A 17103-nucleotide genomic window follows, 5' to 3' on the forward strand; every position below is an offset into this window, starting at 1 on the left:
AACGTCCTTCCCTGGTTGGGCCCCTGACCCTTGTCTGTGAAACCAGGGTGATGAACTAGAAGCTTTCTAAGCACCTCTTAGAGCTCAGAGCTTGAACATGTCAGAAGTTTAAGTGCCATTCATGAGCAGAAAACAGGGATGACTCTCTTGCCTTCTACCCCCACTCTCTCTGAGCACTTTGCAGTGCACATGGCAGACAGAGGAGAAATACAGCATTCACTGAGCACATGATGTGACTCTTCCTGTCTCTGTCTGGGTGCTCTTGAACATAGGACTGGGTGCTCTTGGAGGCTTCAGCACCTTCCCCCATAAACAACTTCCCCTCTCTTTGAGATTCATCCAAAGGAGGCAATATTGCAGAGCAGTTAATAATGCACAACCAGAATCAGTCTGCCTGGCTTTGACTCCTGGTTCTTTCATTTAGTGGCCATGTGACCTTGAGCAAACTGTTTAACCACTCTGTGCCTCAGTTTCTCATCTGTAAAACAGGGACAATAGTAGTTCTACCTTATGGGGTCATTGTGGGCATTAAAATAGTCCCTATAGTTAATTCCCTAAGTAGTGACTGCTACAGGGTAAGCACTCAACAGAAATTATTAAGTTATGTTTTCTCAAAGATCCTTTGGGAAAAGAGTACTGCTGTCTAACGGCATTTTAAGAAAGGCACTAATTCATTCAAGAGAGTGCAAACCTCATGACCTAATTACCTCCGAAAGGCCCCACCTCCAAATACCATCACATCGGCTCTCTATTTGTGGTGACAACGAGAAATCGAAATTGCCAGTCTGCAACATGGAAGAGGCCTTCACCAGATCCTGACCGTGCTGGCACCCTGATCCTGGACTTCCAGACTCCAGGGCTGTGAGCAATAAATTTCTGTTGTTTATAAACCATGCAGTATGTGGTATTTTGTCAAAGCAGCCCAAACTAAGATGCATAACAACAATAACAAAAAATATGAGTGGATAGATACCAAAATGTGACTGTGGTTATCTCTGGAAGGTCATAATCACTGGGGATTATCTTCTTGTGTTTGTGCTTATCTGTATTTTGTAGCATTCTACAATACCCTTTATCTCCCTCCAAATGTCTCTTTCCACATTCCAGGGGCTCCGGGCTGATGGATCCTGTAGCTCTGCTCCCCAGCTGGGGCCCAGCATTCCAAGGAATGGCCAAACTCCAAACTCATACTCCTCAGGAATGGGCTGGGGTGGGGTGTCTCCAGAGGGGCCTCATCTAGCTGGCAAGAATACATTCTATCCATGGGCATTTCCAGAAAGAACCTCAGTCAAAAGTGAAAATGACAGGTATCTGAAACAGACCATCCATCAGACAGAATTCTGTGCGGCTCAGATTCTTGGCAAGGAGCCCCCTCAAAGTAACACCTCCAGCCATTTACTGAGCATTTAAGCTCTGCTCTGCACCAGAGAGCTATGCTAAATGCATTCCAAGCATTATCTTATTTGATCTCCACAGTCTTGCAAGGCAAGTATTTTTCACCCAAATCATGATGAGGACACTTCAGGCTCTGCCATGTTTGTTCTGCCCCGGGTTACAGAGCTAGGAAGGAGCTGACAGGGAGTCAGCCCCAGGTCTAACCCTGTGACACATCACACCGAAACGGCACCTTCTGGGTTTTGTAGACCTCAGTGTACCCGGCCTGGAATTTCCCTTTTCTCAACCAATCTCTTGTTGACACTTGCGGTTGCTAAATAAGGTTTATAAATAAGCTACCCCCGTGTGACTTTTCCCCGACTTCCCAGACTGTTCACTGGCCACAGAACAGAACTGTTGTTTTCAATCAGGGAGCATTTATTAGATGTTGAGTATACACCTTCCAGGTACTAGGGAGACTCACACCCAACCGAGGACACAGACACACACACAAAACCAATGGAAATGGGCCATGTCCTTAAGCATCTCTTTGTAGATCTATAACCGACAGACTGGGACACCCCAAACTGTATCAAACTGACCCTCACTGAGTACTCTGACCTGTAATTAGGGTCTCACTAACACTTCTGTGCTAACTGCTACCATTTACTGGACCCACCACACACCAAGCGCTTTACGTATTTTCTCTCCTCTAAGGCTTACCATAAACCTGCGAGGTATTCCTCACTGTTTTATAGGTGAGAAAATGTGCTGAGAGTATTGAAGAGACTTGCCCAAGGTCAGCCAGAACCAGGAACTGCCCTGTAGCATTTATCATTTGAGGGTTATTTTTGTGTCTGTTACCCTATCATCCTGTAGGCCCAGAAGGACAGGGATAACATCCTATTCAGGACTGTGTCCCTCACTGACCTAATCCTCTACCTGATATCTAGTTAAGTGTAGGCTTACACACACACACACACACACACACACAGGAAATACTACTAACTCAGAAGGGGGCCTGTGGATTCAGACAGATCTGGGTTTGCATAGCAATTCTGCCATATCCTGAATGTCTCTCCTTTAAGCACTTAGGTCTTCTCTGACCTTCAGTTTCCACACCTGTTAAATGGGGACTCCAATAAACTTACCTCCCAGGAAGGGTATGGGAAATGACCAGGAGTCTGGGGTATCAATCTGTGAGTAGAGATCTGACACATAGTAATTGCTTATTAAAACACAGACATCTATTACTACAAGGCCAGAAACAGAAGTGCCCAATTAATGGGACATGTGGAGCTGAAGGTGTTCCATTCCCCCAGTGGAATGTGAGCTCCTGGAGGGCAGGGATGGTGCGTTTACATCCGCGACCCCAACACTAGCCAAATAAGTGGTGTTCAACAAATGGCTACCACTGATAGAGACCCTTCCTGCCCGGGGTAGTGACTCCAAGCTGTGCACTGAAGGGCAGGTAGGCGGAAGGGAGGACAGAGAACCTCCTTTCTTGCAGCAGAGGGCTCCTGAGCCAGCCTGGCCTCTAAACTGTGGATGAATAAATAAGTAAATAAATAAAATGGGGATGGAAACAGTACCTACCTTGCAGAGTTCCAACGAGGCAGAAATGAAACACCATGGAAAGGCCTTCTGCTCACCTGAGACTGATGAGAAGGGGATGTGACAACACAGAGAAGAGTGGGCAGTAAGGCTGGGAAGGCCCTGAATGTGGACCAAAGAAAAGCATTAACAGGGAGGGCTCTGAAACCCTACAGTTAGGGGTACAAATCTCAGCTCTGACATTTACCAGCCTTGAGGATTTCACCTCATTGAGCTTCAGCGGCCCCCTCTCTACAAGGAGGAAAAGAAGGGAACCTCCCCCAGGAGGCTGTTGTGAATCAAATAGAAGGTGTGCTGAGCCGCTGGTACATAGTAAGAGCTCAATGGTAGTTTTATTAGGGAGGATACGCTTTTTTCTGAAGGTAGAAGCCCAACCACCTCAGACAATAACAGAGCTAGGGAGGAATTCAGCTTAGTGCAACTAAAATAAAAATAGGAGAGCCGAAACCATTTCCCAAGGATGACTATTTATGAGACCAATTTCAGTTTCCCAGCGCTAATGAATCCCCCATGGCAGCCGGCGCGCAGCTCCAGAGTCCGGAGCGCGGGGCCGCGCCCTCCCCGGAGTTCTTCCAAGCACCGCACACCCTCGCGGTGCTCCCTCTGCGCTTAATAATCACAGCAATAATCCGAATAATGATCGGGGTAAAGTGCAGGGGGAGCCACAGAGGGTGCAGGTGGGGAGGAATAACACTTCAGCTACTTGGTTTCTTCAAGACAAACTTCTGCCCAAAATAGATTAATTCAATCTGCATATTAATGTGGATTACTAATTAGTGACTAAAAAAATGCTTTCAACACAGGGAAAGTGCAATGCAGATGCTTCAAACAATAATAACATCCAGGAGTCACAGGGTAAGTATGGAAAGGAAATAAGGTAGATTCTTTTTTTTTTTTTTAACATTTAAAATTTTATGGCTGAAGGAAATGGAGGGCATTAGGAAAATTCACTTAAAGCACAAAAACATAAAAGAGGAAAGCCTGGTGTGAGGGGACTTTCTTCGTGCTCCCAGGGAACCTTCTGGCTGCACAGGTCCTATGACGGCACACCTGTGGTTTTGCCTTGCGTTCTAGACCCTGACACCCTGAGGGCAGAGCCCACTTCTTACCCACCTCTATATCCCGGGTCACCAACACTGCGCCAGGCACATCCGGAGTCGTTACTAATACGTCATGACCCCCAAATAGAGGGTGGGGTGCACCTGGGGACTTCTGTCTAGGGAGTGCAGCATGAAAAGGAGTGACTTCACAGTGGAAAAGTCTGACCAGCGCCACCTCAGCCAGGTGATCAAGGTCCACATCAAAGGGTGAAGTCATGTTAATGGTATGTGCCCTTGATGTAATGCAGCCTGATCTGCGGTCCTTCCTCCCACAAATCCATAACTCTCATCTAAAAACAGCAGAAAAATATCAGACAAACCCAAAATCAGATTTCACAAAATACTCAACCTCGAAACTGTCAAGGTCATCAGAAACAAGCAAACTCTAAGAAACTGTCCCAGCCAAGAGGCACAATTTAGCGTAAGGTGGCATCCTGGACAGATACTGCAGAGGGAGAAACGGGTCTAGGAGGAGAAGGGGCCCGTCTAAGTTCTCATAGGCTCTCCTGGTGGACAGGCTCTCATAACATGCATTACACAGTGACGGAGACAGTGCTCCTTTTTATACACAGTGAATGTCTTGATTTTTTTTTTTTTTTTTTTTTTTTTTTTACTGCAACTTAGATGTGATTTCCTTCCTCCTCTGAAAACCCTCAACTCTACTGATCAAAACTCCTGTATGAGTTAGCAGCCAAGCATCTCATGGGAACCAAGAGATTCAATGGGCTAGGAGAATGGTCCTCAGAGCTCAGCAAGACCAAATCCTCCCATTTAGCAGAGGAGAAACTGAGGCCCAAAGTAGGGGATGGTGTCTCTCCCACTGCCAGTTTAGTATGTTGGTGCCGTATTTCCCTCACACTTCCCCACTTGCAATATCCACAATCTGCCCCACTACCTGGGACACAAAGAACCAGTTTAGGACCACGGAGGAATTCCTGCCAAATCCTAGCTCTATCTTTGCCAACCTCATGGCTGTAAAGGGCATCCGTGTGGAAAACAGTGTGGTATTTAGCTGCACGTCTTTTTGCCCCAGGCCCTTGGCCATTGCCAAGCAGAGAGCCCAGGCCTGGCAGGCTAAGGCCTGAGACATAAAGACGGCTTCCAAGCGGGGTGTAGGGAAAGGGCACAGCTCAGGCTGGCTGGCAGGCCACGCTTCCCTGTGCGGCCCCATCCATCAGCCACCCCGGGGGATCTCATTTTCCAGCTCGGCGTAGGGCACATCTTCTAAATGTGACCCTGTTTCTGTTATGAGAATCAAAGTGCTTCAACCACGAGATCATAAATACTCAAAAGTGACGGCTAATGGCAGTGGCAGTTTGCAAAATGCCAAATGGCAGCGAGAAGTGGACGCCGTAAATTACAGCCCGACTCCTCCATTCTCACCGAGGTGTTTTGTGGGGTTTTAGTGATGAGATCCGCTTTCAAGTGGATTTACAGGGGCTCCCTGTGAATTCAGACAGAGCTTTTAAAAATACTTCTAACAGATGCTAAAAAGAAAACCAGAAGAGCCTACCATTTCAAGCCTAAAATGAGTTTATTAAGAATGCGTTTAATGCATAATGGCCAAAATACGGAAAGTGGCTCATTTGAAGATGGATACGTTTAGTGTGAAAATGGTAACAATTATAATAATAGAAGTAATGGCAGCAAAGGCATATAAGGCATATTGGGTCAGGCACTGGGCTACGCATTTTATACGGATTATCTCACTGAATGCTCTCAATCGGCCCATGCAGGAGGTGCTACTATGATTATCCCTATTTCACACATGTGGTAACTCAGGTTCCAAGAGGTCAAGTCATGTGTCCCAGGTCATGCAGCTGGCTGGAGTGACAGACTGGAGATTTCGAGCTCAGGGTCTGGATGACACTCCCAGTCTCCCTCCAGCCAAAGCAGACCCCACATGGTGCACATCAGGGGCTCCCCCCACCTCAGCAGAACGTCACTGTGATTCACGGAAGTCTGTGGACGACGCAAATGTCAGCCTGCAGGACCCTGTCACCAGCACACCGAACACCAGGACAAACCTTTAGAAAGTACAAGGACCCTATTATGATGAAACTGTGAACTTCCAGGCCTGGCTTTTTAGTCTCAGTTCCTGCATCAATGAAATGAGGGTGATACTACCTTCTGGCTGTTAGGACAATTTGGTGAGATCGCATACGTGAAAAGCTCCTTGAAAAGCCCAAGGCACTGTACAAGTCCTGCTATTAGAGAAGATACTAGATCAACTTTATCAGGAAGCGTGCTAACACGCATTCCCTCATGTCCCCTTCACAGAGGCAGAGACTGAGATTCAGGAGAGATTAAGTAACTTGCTCAGGGTCCCAGAACTGACAGTCAATGGCAGAGCCATGACAGAGGGCCTAGAGGGCCATGTGTTCTCCTTGTTCTCAATTCCATTTTCAGACACACATACACACACACACACACACACTCACTCACTCACTCACTCACTGGGGCTGCAGAAAACACGGGCTGAGCACTCCTCGGGAGATCACTCTCAAAGGTCCCTCTAGCACTGAAGCTGAAAGCAGTGTTTATGTCTGCAGGTGGCAGGGAAAGACCGCAGAGGGGGTGGCTTCAGAGGACAAGTGACCTCGTGGTCTCAGAAAGAGCCCCATCTGCGCTGCCCTGAGCACAGTGTTTACAGCTGCTGCTGTGACCAGTGACCTGCAGGCAGAACCTTGCAGGCTCACTCAGACCACGAGGTTCCCCCACTTAATGCTCATTTGCTTCATCTGCAGCTGGTGGGGACATTACTGAGGAGCGACAGGCAGGCCTGTGCTAGGCTGTGAAGCTGCCACTGCCAGCTGCCTAAGGAAACGTCTCCAGGTTCTGTGTCCTTCCACGGATTTCTTTCCTTGGGGAACTGTCCCACTTTTTCACAAAATGCTATGCAGCAGACCATTTCCTTCAGGCCCCGTTTCCTCTATTTTGTGAATTCTGTAAAGTTGTCGAAGGGAAAGTTACAGAATCATAGACTGCCAGGGCTCAGCAGATCTCAGAGATGAAAAGTTGTCTACGCCAACCTTCTACCCTCCCCCCACCCCTTCCTCCCTGCGGGCACTTAGGCCCCTTCTAGAGTATTTCTGCCAAAGGGTCAGCCAGCCTCTGCTTGAATATCTCCAAGGACGGAGAACTCACTACCTATCCTGAGGTGGCTTGTTCCATATTCTATCATCAGAGTAAGATAGCGAGAGGTGAACAGCATGGACCCTGACCAGAACTGATGACCTATCTTTGTAAGGCCCAGTGCCAAATGAAACCTCAGGGATCCTCGTTCAAAACTGATTTCAGAATTTTAAGATGACAAGAGTAGAGCAATCAACCTAACGCAAGGCCTTTCTGAGCATGCGACCCTGAGGAACTGCCCTGGTCGCAGCCCGTGTGGCCTGATTCTGATGGTAAACCCCATGGGATTAGATCCCACTTGCTAACCAGTACTAGCCTCATGTGTAAGATGGAGGTAATAATCTCTCTTTCATAAACTTGTCTCTGAGGATTACATGAGTCACTACATGAAATGCTTAGAGCAACGCCTGACATAGAGCAAACGAATCTTTTTTCTGCCCATGCCGCGTACTATCTGGAGAAAAAGAAGTACACACAGCAATCTCTGTGTCAGCCCTTTTGACACCTGCAGGTGGCTCTTACAGCCTCGTATGCCTTCCGTCCACGCGGAGCAAAGCTGCTGGCTCCTGCTACCACTGCCAGCCACTAAGGCCACAGGTGGAAAAGTCACACCCACCACCAAGGGCAGATTCAGTTCTGTGGGACCTGCTGTTTGCACTGGGGGTGAGGGTAAGAAGAGGCCTGTTAAGAAAAAGATGAAAAGGCATGCACACAATGTATTTTTAATATGCTGCCAGATGCAGTCCCAGATCAACTTTCCCACCGGAGGACCCCAAAAATGCCTGGGGTCACCTACCACTCGACCAGAGGAGAAGTCAGGGTTGAGAGGGACAGAGGTCTTAACTGAGAGTGGTTAAGCCATCCTGCATTTGCGCATTTCAAGAGAACATACAAGCACAGGACGTATTGCCAGGGCCCCTCCTGGGGCCCAGAGCACAAGGCAGAGGCTCTGAAGCTTCATGGTAAAGCCGACACTGGCCACCACCGCAGCTCATGATGTGTGCTGACTGGTTACATGAAAAGGAAACTGCCCGAGAAGCTGGTCACAGTTCCAAGTCCTGTGGATTCTAACCCTTGTGTGTGTCTCCTCTCCGTCAATCTGCCTGGGCTTCACAGCCTTCCAGGTGGCTGTCCTTCTGGCACTCCTGTCCCCTCCCGGAAAGCCTCTACAGAGCAGCTGCAACAACCCTTGAGGAATGACAACCTGACCGGGTAAACCCTTCGACGGCTTCCCATGCCGTGGGGATAAAATCCAAACCCATTACCATGGAGCACGTCTTTCTTCCAAGACCAGACACTCTCAGCGCTCAGCCCCTCAGGGGCCACACTTCAGACGAGCCACGGCCTTGCAGGATGCTCTGCCTGGCATCCTCTCCCCATCCCACACTCCAGTCTGCCTAATTCATCCTTGGATATGTGCTTCAATGGCGCTTCTCCTGAGCTTTCCCTGGATCCCGCAAAACGAAAACGAGTCTGGGTCCGGTACCTGCCACGTGCTCCTACTGCACCTTCTACTTGGCCCATGAAAGTACTTCTGTCACCTTCTTGCTGTGACACTACTTAACAGTCTGTTTCCCAGCCAGGGTGTTAGGGCCGGAGGGCCCAGTCTACGCTGTATCCCCGGGGCTAGTGAGGTATCAGAGGCACGGTAGGTGCCCCATACCACCAAGCGCTGGGGTGGCACTCTGAGGACGGTCCCATCCCAGTGCTGGTCCTAGGTAACCCAGGAAGAGGCTTCCACCCTGGGGGCCAGACACCAGAGCCTGTGCTCTGCCAGAGGCACCAGCAGCGTGCCCACCCGCGCTTGCAGACACGGCACGGAGAGGCCGTTCCTTTCTGCCGCCTCCTATGCACAGGAATCTTGCAGGCGCAGCCAGACCTCAGAGCCCTTCATTTATTATTCATTTATCTCCTTGTAATACCATCGCTACTGCACTCAAAGGACATGGCCCCGGCATGGGTGTACCCCCTGCAAGCGAACACAGATTCAACTGAATCACAGCAAATCTTGTCTGAAAGTCTCCAATTATGGACAGCCAAACAAGCCCAGGATGCAAAGAGGCAACCTAGGGTCAAGACGTCCTCTTTCCCATTAGCCATGCTCTTTAAACATCCCAAGCACGCTCACATTTAACATTGACTTTAAAAAAAATCTTATTTTAGGGCGCCCGGGTGGCTCAGTCGGTTGAGCAACCGATTTCGACTCAGGTCATGACTTTGCAGTTCATAGGTTTCAGCCCGGTTCTCTCTGCCCCTCCTCGCATGTGCTCTGTCTGTCTCTCTCTGTCTAAAAAATGAATTTAAAAAGTTTCAAAAACATTTTTTAATCTTATTTTCATCACAATCCTCTGATGGATGGGACTCAGGGTTTATTGTTCATTTTCCAGGTAAGAAAACTGAGGCTCAAAAAGACAGAGTAACTTGTCCAAGGCTGGAGAACTCCTAAGTGACAGAGCTCATGAGAACCCAGGGGACCATGGGTTCCACGGCCCATGCTCTGTTATACTGTATTCTCCCTTCTAGATTCTAAAGATATTTTTTTAATGTTTATTCTGAGAGAGAGAGAGAGAGAGAGAGAGCGAGCATGAGCAGGGGAGGGGCAAAGAGAGGGAGACACAGAATCTGAAGCAGGCTCCAGGCTCCGAGCTGTCGGCACAGAGCCCGATGCGGGGCTCAAACTCACAAACCGCGAAATCATGAACTGAGCCAAAGTTGGACGCTCAACCGACTGAGCCACCCAGGAGCCCCGATTCTAAAGATATTTTTAAGAATGATTTTAAAATCTTGAACATATCTGTAAATTAATTTTTATTCCCCGAGACAAACAAGTTTGAAAAATAGGAAGAAAAGCACGAAAGGTAGTTGAGGTTACTCCACACCTTCTGAAGTCAACCACGAGTCTATTACAAGTCACAGCACTCCGGCCACAATGCAATCCGTTCTTAGTCTTCAAGCAAGCCAGCTCCCTGTGACCTCAGAGCCCCTGTACTTGCTTCCCTTCTGCCTGAACACCCTTGCCCTGGCTTCTCCCCAGCCTTCAGGTCACAGCCGGACCACCGTTCCTTCACAGAGACTTCCTCAAATCCCCTCCCTTGACTCTCTTACACCAACCTATTTCTGACAGCACCCATCCTCACTGTCTTATTAACGTGTTTTCTCGTCTGTTTCTTCCACTAGAAGGTAGGCTTCCTGAAGGCAGGGTCTGGTTTTCTCACCAGTGTATCCCATTCCACAGAACTATGCCTAGCACATACCAGGCACTTAGTGCACTGAATACAGGAATAAAGCTTATTTGCATCTGACCATTGTCAAAGCTCACAGTAACTCATTTAAAAAAACCAAATTATATACATTAGCCAAGTAACCTTACAATAATGAAATAAATGTAGGACAGATAACAGCCTTCTATTTTTATTCAGGATGAAAATAAGAGCCCCAGAGAAAATAAGTGGCTTGCCCGAAGTCACACAGCAAGCAGAGATGCGGCTAGGCCTTGAACTCACCAATGATTTGGCTTTCTAATACTGTCAAATTGTAGAAAAACCTGCTTAAAATATTTTTCCTTCAGTTCCTTCCCACTGCCTCCAAGATTCTCATAGGTCACTGGGTTGTTTGCTGAGCCCTCTGGCTCTCCCTCCCAAGAGGACAGAGAGGTGCCCATGTCTGCAGCATTTCTTTGAGCTAACATACTGCAAGGGAGTGTGAACTAACAGGATCTCTAGGGTAATGCTAATCCACAACCCAATGTACCCAGGATCCTGTGCCGAAAAGCTGATGGGCACATAAATCAGGTTTTCTAGGATTCAGCAAGTATCCAAGAACTCATCTGTATCCCAGAGAGCTAAAAGGTGTGCAGAGGCAGAGAATGCCAGCAGTAAGGCTCCTACCAAACCCATGACCTAGAAAACATGTGCATGGCCTTGATACAAGGGACCGAGACGCTGCCCCACAATGACCCTGTTCCTCCCCAAAAGCGGGCTCCACTCACATTTTAATATGCTCATGGTAATATCATAAAACCAAAAATGAAATTAATCAAAACCCAAACTTTACAGCTAAGAAAGGGAAAGCCACCTCTCCCCATCCCCATTCCACACACTGGAAACGCTAAGGCTGTTCAGTTTCAAAATCAACTAACCTGGCAGTTCTCTGACTTGTGAATTCAATGGACTTGCAGAGATTCCCACCCCCCCCCCCAACCCCAACCCACTTTCAAAAAATGTTGGGAAGAGAGTGTTGTGTACTGTTCACCAACTACACGCAAAACAACAAAGAAGGCAACGTACTATCATTTCACAAAACAAAGGATACAGAAGGACATATTCCATAAAATAAAGGACATTGATAATCAATACCGAGTTGGAAAGACCTCCAGCCAGGATCAGTAACACACCGAGCTTTTTGACAAAACTCATCGCCCTCCCCTCCTTTTCTCTTTCATTTTACCTGGGACTGGTGAACATTTAAACAACTGGAACAAGTCTGTGGACCAGTGAGTGGGAATCACAGCTCCAGCCCAACCCCTTCTACAAATAAGGAAAAGACAACTCTGCGGTTCACAGGGCTGGTTAGTGGCAGGGGCCCTCAGGAACTGCAACCTCTGCCCCGCCTGGTGTCAACCTTGTCTTATCTGTGAAGACACGTGCATAAAAGAGATGTCAAATGAGCTTGACTTTCCTTTATTTATCAAAAGTTTGTATCTATTCTTCCTAGGCTGCCCCAAACCCCAGGGCTAGTCTGGATTCCAAAAAGACTGAGAACTGCAATTTGGATTAACTTCAGTCACTTAACTTTGGTTTATCCCAGAAGCAGCTAGAAAGCAGTGCACACAGAGGAGGCACACAGCAGGAAAAGTGCACACAGAGGAGGCACACACAGCTTCCCAATGCCTGTGTTTTCTCAGAGGGATCTAGGCAGCCCCACACAAGAGATGTTTGCAGGTCCAAGAAGCACAGGAATTGTGGGCTTGTTACCTGTCGTGTTTCTAGCCTCTTCACTCCTAGGAAGCAACTTCTAAGACCATAAACCTGCACCTCAGCAAGTCAGACACAGAGGCCTAAGGTGTGCACCAGGGTCCCCTTATCTGTGCCCTGTGCTGCAAGGCCTAGGAGTTTTCTACTTATGTCCATTTAGGGCTTCTATGGGCAGGTCAAGTCCTGATGTTCACATTCCCAAACAAAGTCCTGAGGAAAGGCACCAAGGTTTTATTTGAAACTCACAATTCACCCAAATTACTTGACATGGTCTTCAGCATACGGAAGCACTCAATACTTACCTGGACTAAAAAGAAGGCTAAGACAGATGTTTCACCATCTCAGCAGAGTGTGCCCCTCCGGGCTGTTTGGAGGACACAGAGCATAGTGACCACGGGATTATAGTGTTTAAACCCTGGATCATTCATCAATGGTGAGGTTACGCCCAACATAGTCTAGGCAAATTCCTTTGAACTGGGAAATTCTAACAATGTAAACACTGCCTTTCCTCCACTGGACTCTGGGTTCCTTAAGGGTGAGACTCCTGTTTCACCCACCTTTGTACCCTCCAAGTGTGTCTGGCATGGAGAATGACAAAGTAGGGGCTCCACAAATGGCTGCTGAGCTAAAACTGAGTCATTGCAAATTTCTGCTTCCTCGGTGTATCCTGACATACCCTGCCATTCATTCATGCATTTTGTTTATTGAGTATTCTTTGTGTCAGGCACTACACTAGAAAACAGGAATACAGTGGGGAGTAAGGTGGTCCTGGTCCCTGATCTCACAGAACTTATATTTTTAGCAGGAGGGATAGATTTTAATCCATCATCAATACAAACAATCATATAGCTTTAAATCAAAAAAATAATCTAAAGGAGAGCTAGAGAATAGTATGAGAGTACATAATAAAGGACAGACTCTAGATGTTGTGGAGTGTAGGCATTTTAATCATACTAAAACAAAACCTCAACTCTGTTGGCATAGATGATTTAGTAAAAGGAAAATGTGTAGAGCCCAGGAATTCATTAGGTGGTTGTAATACCACAGTGTACAGATCAGCAATATAGGAAAAGTAAAAACCTTCATCCCCTGGTTCTCTAGTCTTTACCAACGGAAGCAACAAAAACTGACACGAATGCAATTGATTCCACAGAAGAAACCATTTTTAACAACCGCAACATAAATAGTTTGAGGCTCAGCTTCCATCTCCAGTAGTATGGTGGACTGGATACTCTGACAGAACCACTAACTAAAAGCAACTAGAAAGAGAAAAAAAAGCAACAACAAAAACAAAATCACGTATTTTAAATCAATTAATAAACTTGCAAGAAAGCAAAACATAATCAGAAACCAAAACCAAAATGAAAATAGGAACTCAGAGGTGAATGGACACCTGAAACTACCTTATTTATGTATGTATGTATGTATGTCTGTATGTCTGTCTGTCTGTCTGAGGGCCTTCACACAACCAGGTTTAATGCAAATGTTGATCTGCGCATCCTCTTAGAACACAGGACACAGGGAACAAAGTCAAAGTCCATGCCAGGTGGGAAGCTTGAAAGAGATCCACTCTACATCACCACTCACGGACAGCTGAGACATCCTTAGTATAAGAACAAGTTAGAAACAAACCAGAAAATTGGCTTAACTTTTGGCAATGAGTAAACTAGGTGGTAGGGAATCTCTCTTGAGAATCTGTTACCACAAGCCACCTCTCATACAGGTTTGTGGTCCCTAATCAAAATACCTAGGAGTCTGAAAAACTTCAAGCTGAGAATTAAGTATAAAGGGGCCCCGCTAGGTATGTAGCAGAACCAAATGCCAATCTTTTCTGGAAGAACACACCTTCACCCAGGCCTCAAAGAACCCCAACAGAAAAGAGTGTCAAGAGATATAAGCAAAACCAAACAAATATATAAAATATATAAAGAAAAGAGGAACCAGAAAAGCAGTGGGGGGGGGGGGGGGGCAGCAAAACCGGACCCACCAAAAAAATCCTTAAATTACCAGACATGGAATGTGTTTAATCATGCTTTCATAAATAAAAAGGATTAAAAATATTAAAAATAATGAGGCTATGAAAAAGAATGAGCAGATTTTTTAAAAATCCAAATACAACTTTTACAACTCTAACAATAGGAGAAAAAAAAAACTCAGTGGGAAGGTAAAACAGTAGCCTAACTAGATCTCAAAATGAACTGATGAACTAGAAAGGAATTCTGAGGTAATTATTCAGAAAGCAGCACTGGTAAGGAAGAATAAGGAAGATATGAAAAAGATAAGAGACACGGGGGTGCCTGGGTGGTTCAGTCAGTTGAGCGTCTCTTGATTTCGGCTCAGATTATGATCCCAGAATTCTGGGATGGAGCCCCATGTAGGGCCCCTCTCCCCTCACCTCTCTTTCTTTCTAAAATAAAAAAGGAATAAAGGGGGGAAAAAAGAAGTTAAGAGACATGGAAAATAGAGTGTAAAGGTCTAAAAAAATGTGTGAAATAGGAAAGGAATGACCAAATGGGGCAATGGAAATACTAAGGAGGTAAAGACTGAGAAATCTCTTGAAAAGAGATAATAATTGAAGATTCCACAAAGCTAATCCTAATCCACACAGGATTAAAAAATATATATTAATACCAAAACCAGACAAAGACACTAAAGAAAACTATACACAAATTTCCTCTTCAAAACCGGTATAAAAATTCTAAATAAAATTTTGGCAAATCAAATCCAACAATACATAAAAAGGATAATAAATCATGACCAGTGGAGTTTATCCTGGGAATACAAAGTTGCTTTAGCATTCAAAATCTATCACTGTAATCCACTATATTAACAAATCAAAAAAGAAATAACAAATAATTATCTCAATAAATGCAGAAAAAGTTTTTGACAAAATCCAACATCTATTCCTAATAAAGACTTTCAAGAAACCAGAAATACAAGGAAATTTTCTCAACCCGATAAAGGACATTTACAACAAAACCTACAGCTAGCATCGCATCTGTCACCATTAAGACTGAATACTTTCATCCTTGGATCAGAAACAGCACAAGGATGCTCTTGCCACCTCTATTCAACAATATACTGGAGGTTCTAGCCAGTGCTATAAGGCAAGGAAAAAAAAGTCATCTAGATTGGAAAGAAATAAGTAAAAATGTCTTTATTTGCAAAGGACATGATTGCCTATGTAGAAAATCTAATAGAACCTACAAAAAAAGCTACTAGAACTACTAAATGAGTTTGGCAAGATTACAGGAGACAAGATCAATATGCAAATAACTGTATTTCAATATATTAGCAATTAACAACTCCAAACTGAAATTTTCAAAATACCATTTATGAAATCATTAAAAATGATCAAATCCTTTGGATAACTCTGAAAAAGATGTAAAGACTAAAAACTACAAAACACTGCTAAGATAAACAAAAACCTAAATCAATGAAGCTATACAATGTACATGTCAAAAGACTATTGTTAACATGTCTACTCTAAAACTGACCTATGGGCCAATGTAATCCCAATAAAAGTCCCAACAGGTTTTTTCATAGAAATTAGGATTTTAAAACTCATCTGGAAATGCAAAGCACCTAGAATTGCCAAAACAACTTTGGAAAAGAACAAAGTTGGATAACTAACACCTTATTTCAAGACATATTATAAAGTGACAGTAATCAAGATGGTGTGGTAGTGGCATAAAGAAAAACAATAGATCAATGAAACAGAACAGAGGGTACTGATACAGACCCACACATATATGGGCAACTTATTTTTAACACAAATGCAAAGGCAATTAAGTGGAGAAATGACAGTCTACTCAACTAATGATAATGTAACCACTGGATGTCAATATGCAAAAAGATAGGAGAAGGAGAAAGAGAAAGAGAAGGAGGAGGAGGAGGAGGAGGAGGAGAAGAGGAAGAAAAGAAGATCCACATTTTACACTACATATAAAAATTAACTCAAAATGGATCACAGGTCTAATTGTAAAACCTAAAATTACAAAAATTCTAGAAGGAAACAAAACCACAACAAAAACTTTGTGACCTTGGGTTAGGCAGATTTCTTAGATATGACACCGAAAACATAATCAATGTAAGAACAAATTGATAAACCAAACTGAAACAAAATTTATAACTTCTGCTCTTCAAAAGACACTGTTAAGAGAATAAAAAGATAAGCTGCAGAGTGGAATAAATACTCATAAAGGACTTCTTTCCAGAACATAAAGTATGTATCTCATAAAGGACTTCTTTCCAGAACATAAAGAACTCTCAAAATTCAACAACAAGAAGCCAAACAACCCAATTTTTAAAGAATGGGCAAAAGATATCAGCAGACACATCATCAAGAAGATATACAGAGGGCAGATAAGTACATTAAAAGATGCTCAACATCACTGGTCACCAGAGAAATACAAATTAAAACCACAATGAGATACCAGCACACACCAATTAGAAAGGCTAAAATTGAAAAGATCGATCATACCAAGTGTTGATGGAACTGAAGAAGAAATGGAAACACTCAGACACTGCTGCTGGGAACATAAAATGGTACCACCACAATTTTTAAAAAGTTAAATATACACCTAACATAACACAGTTGTTCCACTCCTATATATTTGCCCAAGAGAAATGAAAGCATACGCCCACACAAAGACTTGTACATTAAAATTCAAAAACTTTGTACTAACCCCAAACTGGAAACAACCCAAATATCTACCAACAGGTAAATAGACAAACAAACAGTGGTATAGTCATACAAAAGAACACTACTGACCATTAAAAAAGGAAGAAACTATTGATAACGCTACAAGAATGAATCTCAAAATAATCACGCTCCAAGAAAGAAGCCAGACTTTAAAAAGAGTACATACTGTATGACTCCATTTGTATAAAATTCCAGAAAATAC

The 17103-nt window shown here is 44.7% G+C and overlaps 1 protein-coding gene across 3 annotated transcripts in view; it reads right to left on the bottom strand.

Annotated features, from left to right (window-relative positions):
* Nucleotides 1-17103, bottom strand: part of GALNT10 (polypeptide N-acetylgalactosaminyltransferase 10) — a 224938-nt gene that overhangs the window by 174300 nt on the left and 33535 nt on the right. Inside the window, exon 1 of one of the 3 annotated variants that reach the window (XM_045436507.1) lies at nucleotides 4102-4320. The exons of the other annotated variants lie outside the window; for them this stretch is intronic. Coding sequence (XP_045292463.1) covers nucleotides 4102-4305 — 204 coding nt within the window. The 5' untranslated portion in view covers nucleotides 4306-4320. Of the gene's footprint in view, nucleotides 1-4101; nucleotides 4321-17103 lie in introns of those variants that run through there. 3 annotated transcript variants of the gene reach the window in all.

This window comes from Leopardus geoffroyi, chromosome A1 (genome assembly GCF_018350155.1).
Source record: "Leopardus geoffroyi isolate Oge1 chromosome A1, O.geoffroyi_Oge1_pat1.0, whole genome shotgun sequence".
In the NCBI taxonomy this organism is placed as follows: Eukaryota; Metazoa; Chordata; class Mammalia; order Carnivora; family Felidae; genus Leopardus; species Leopardus geoffroyi.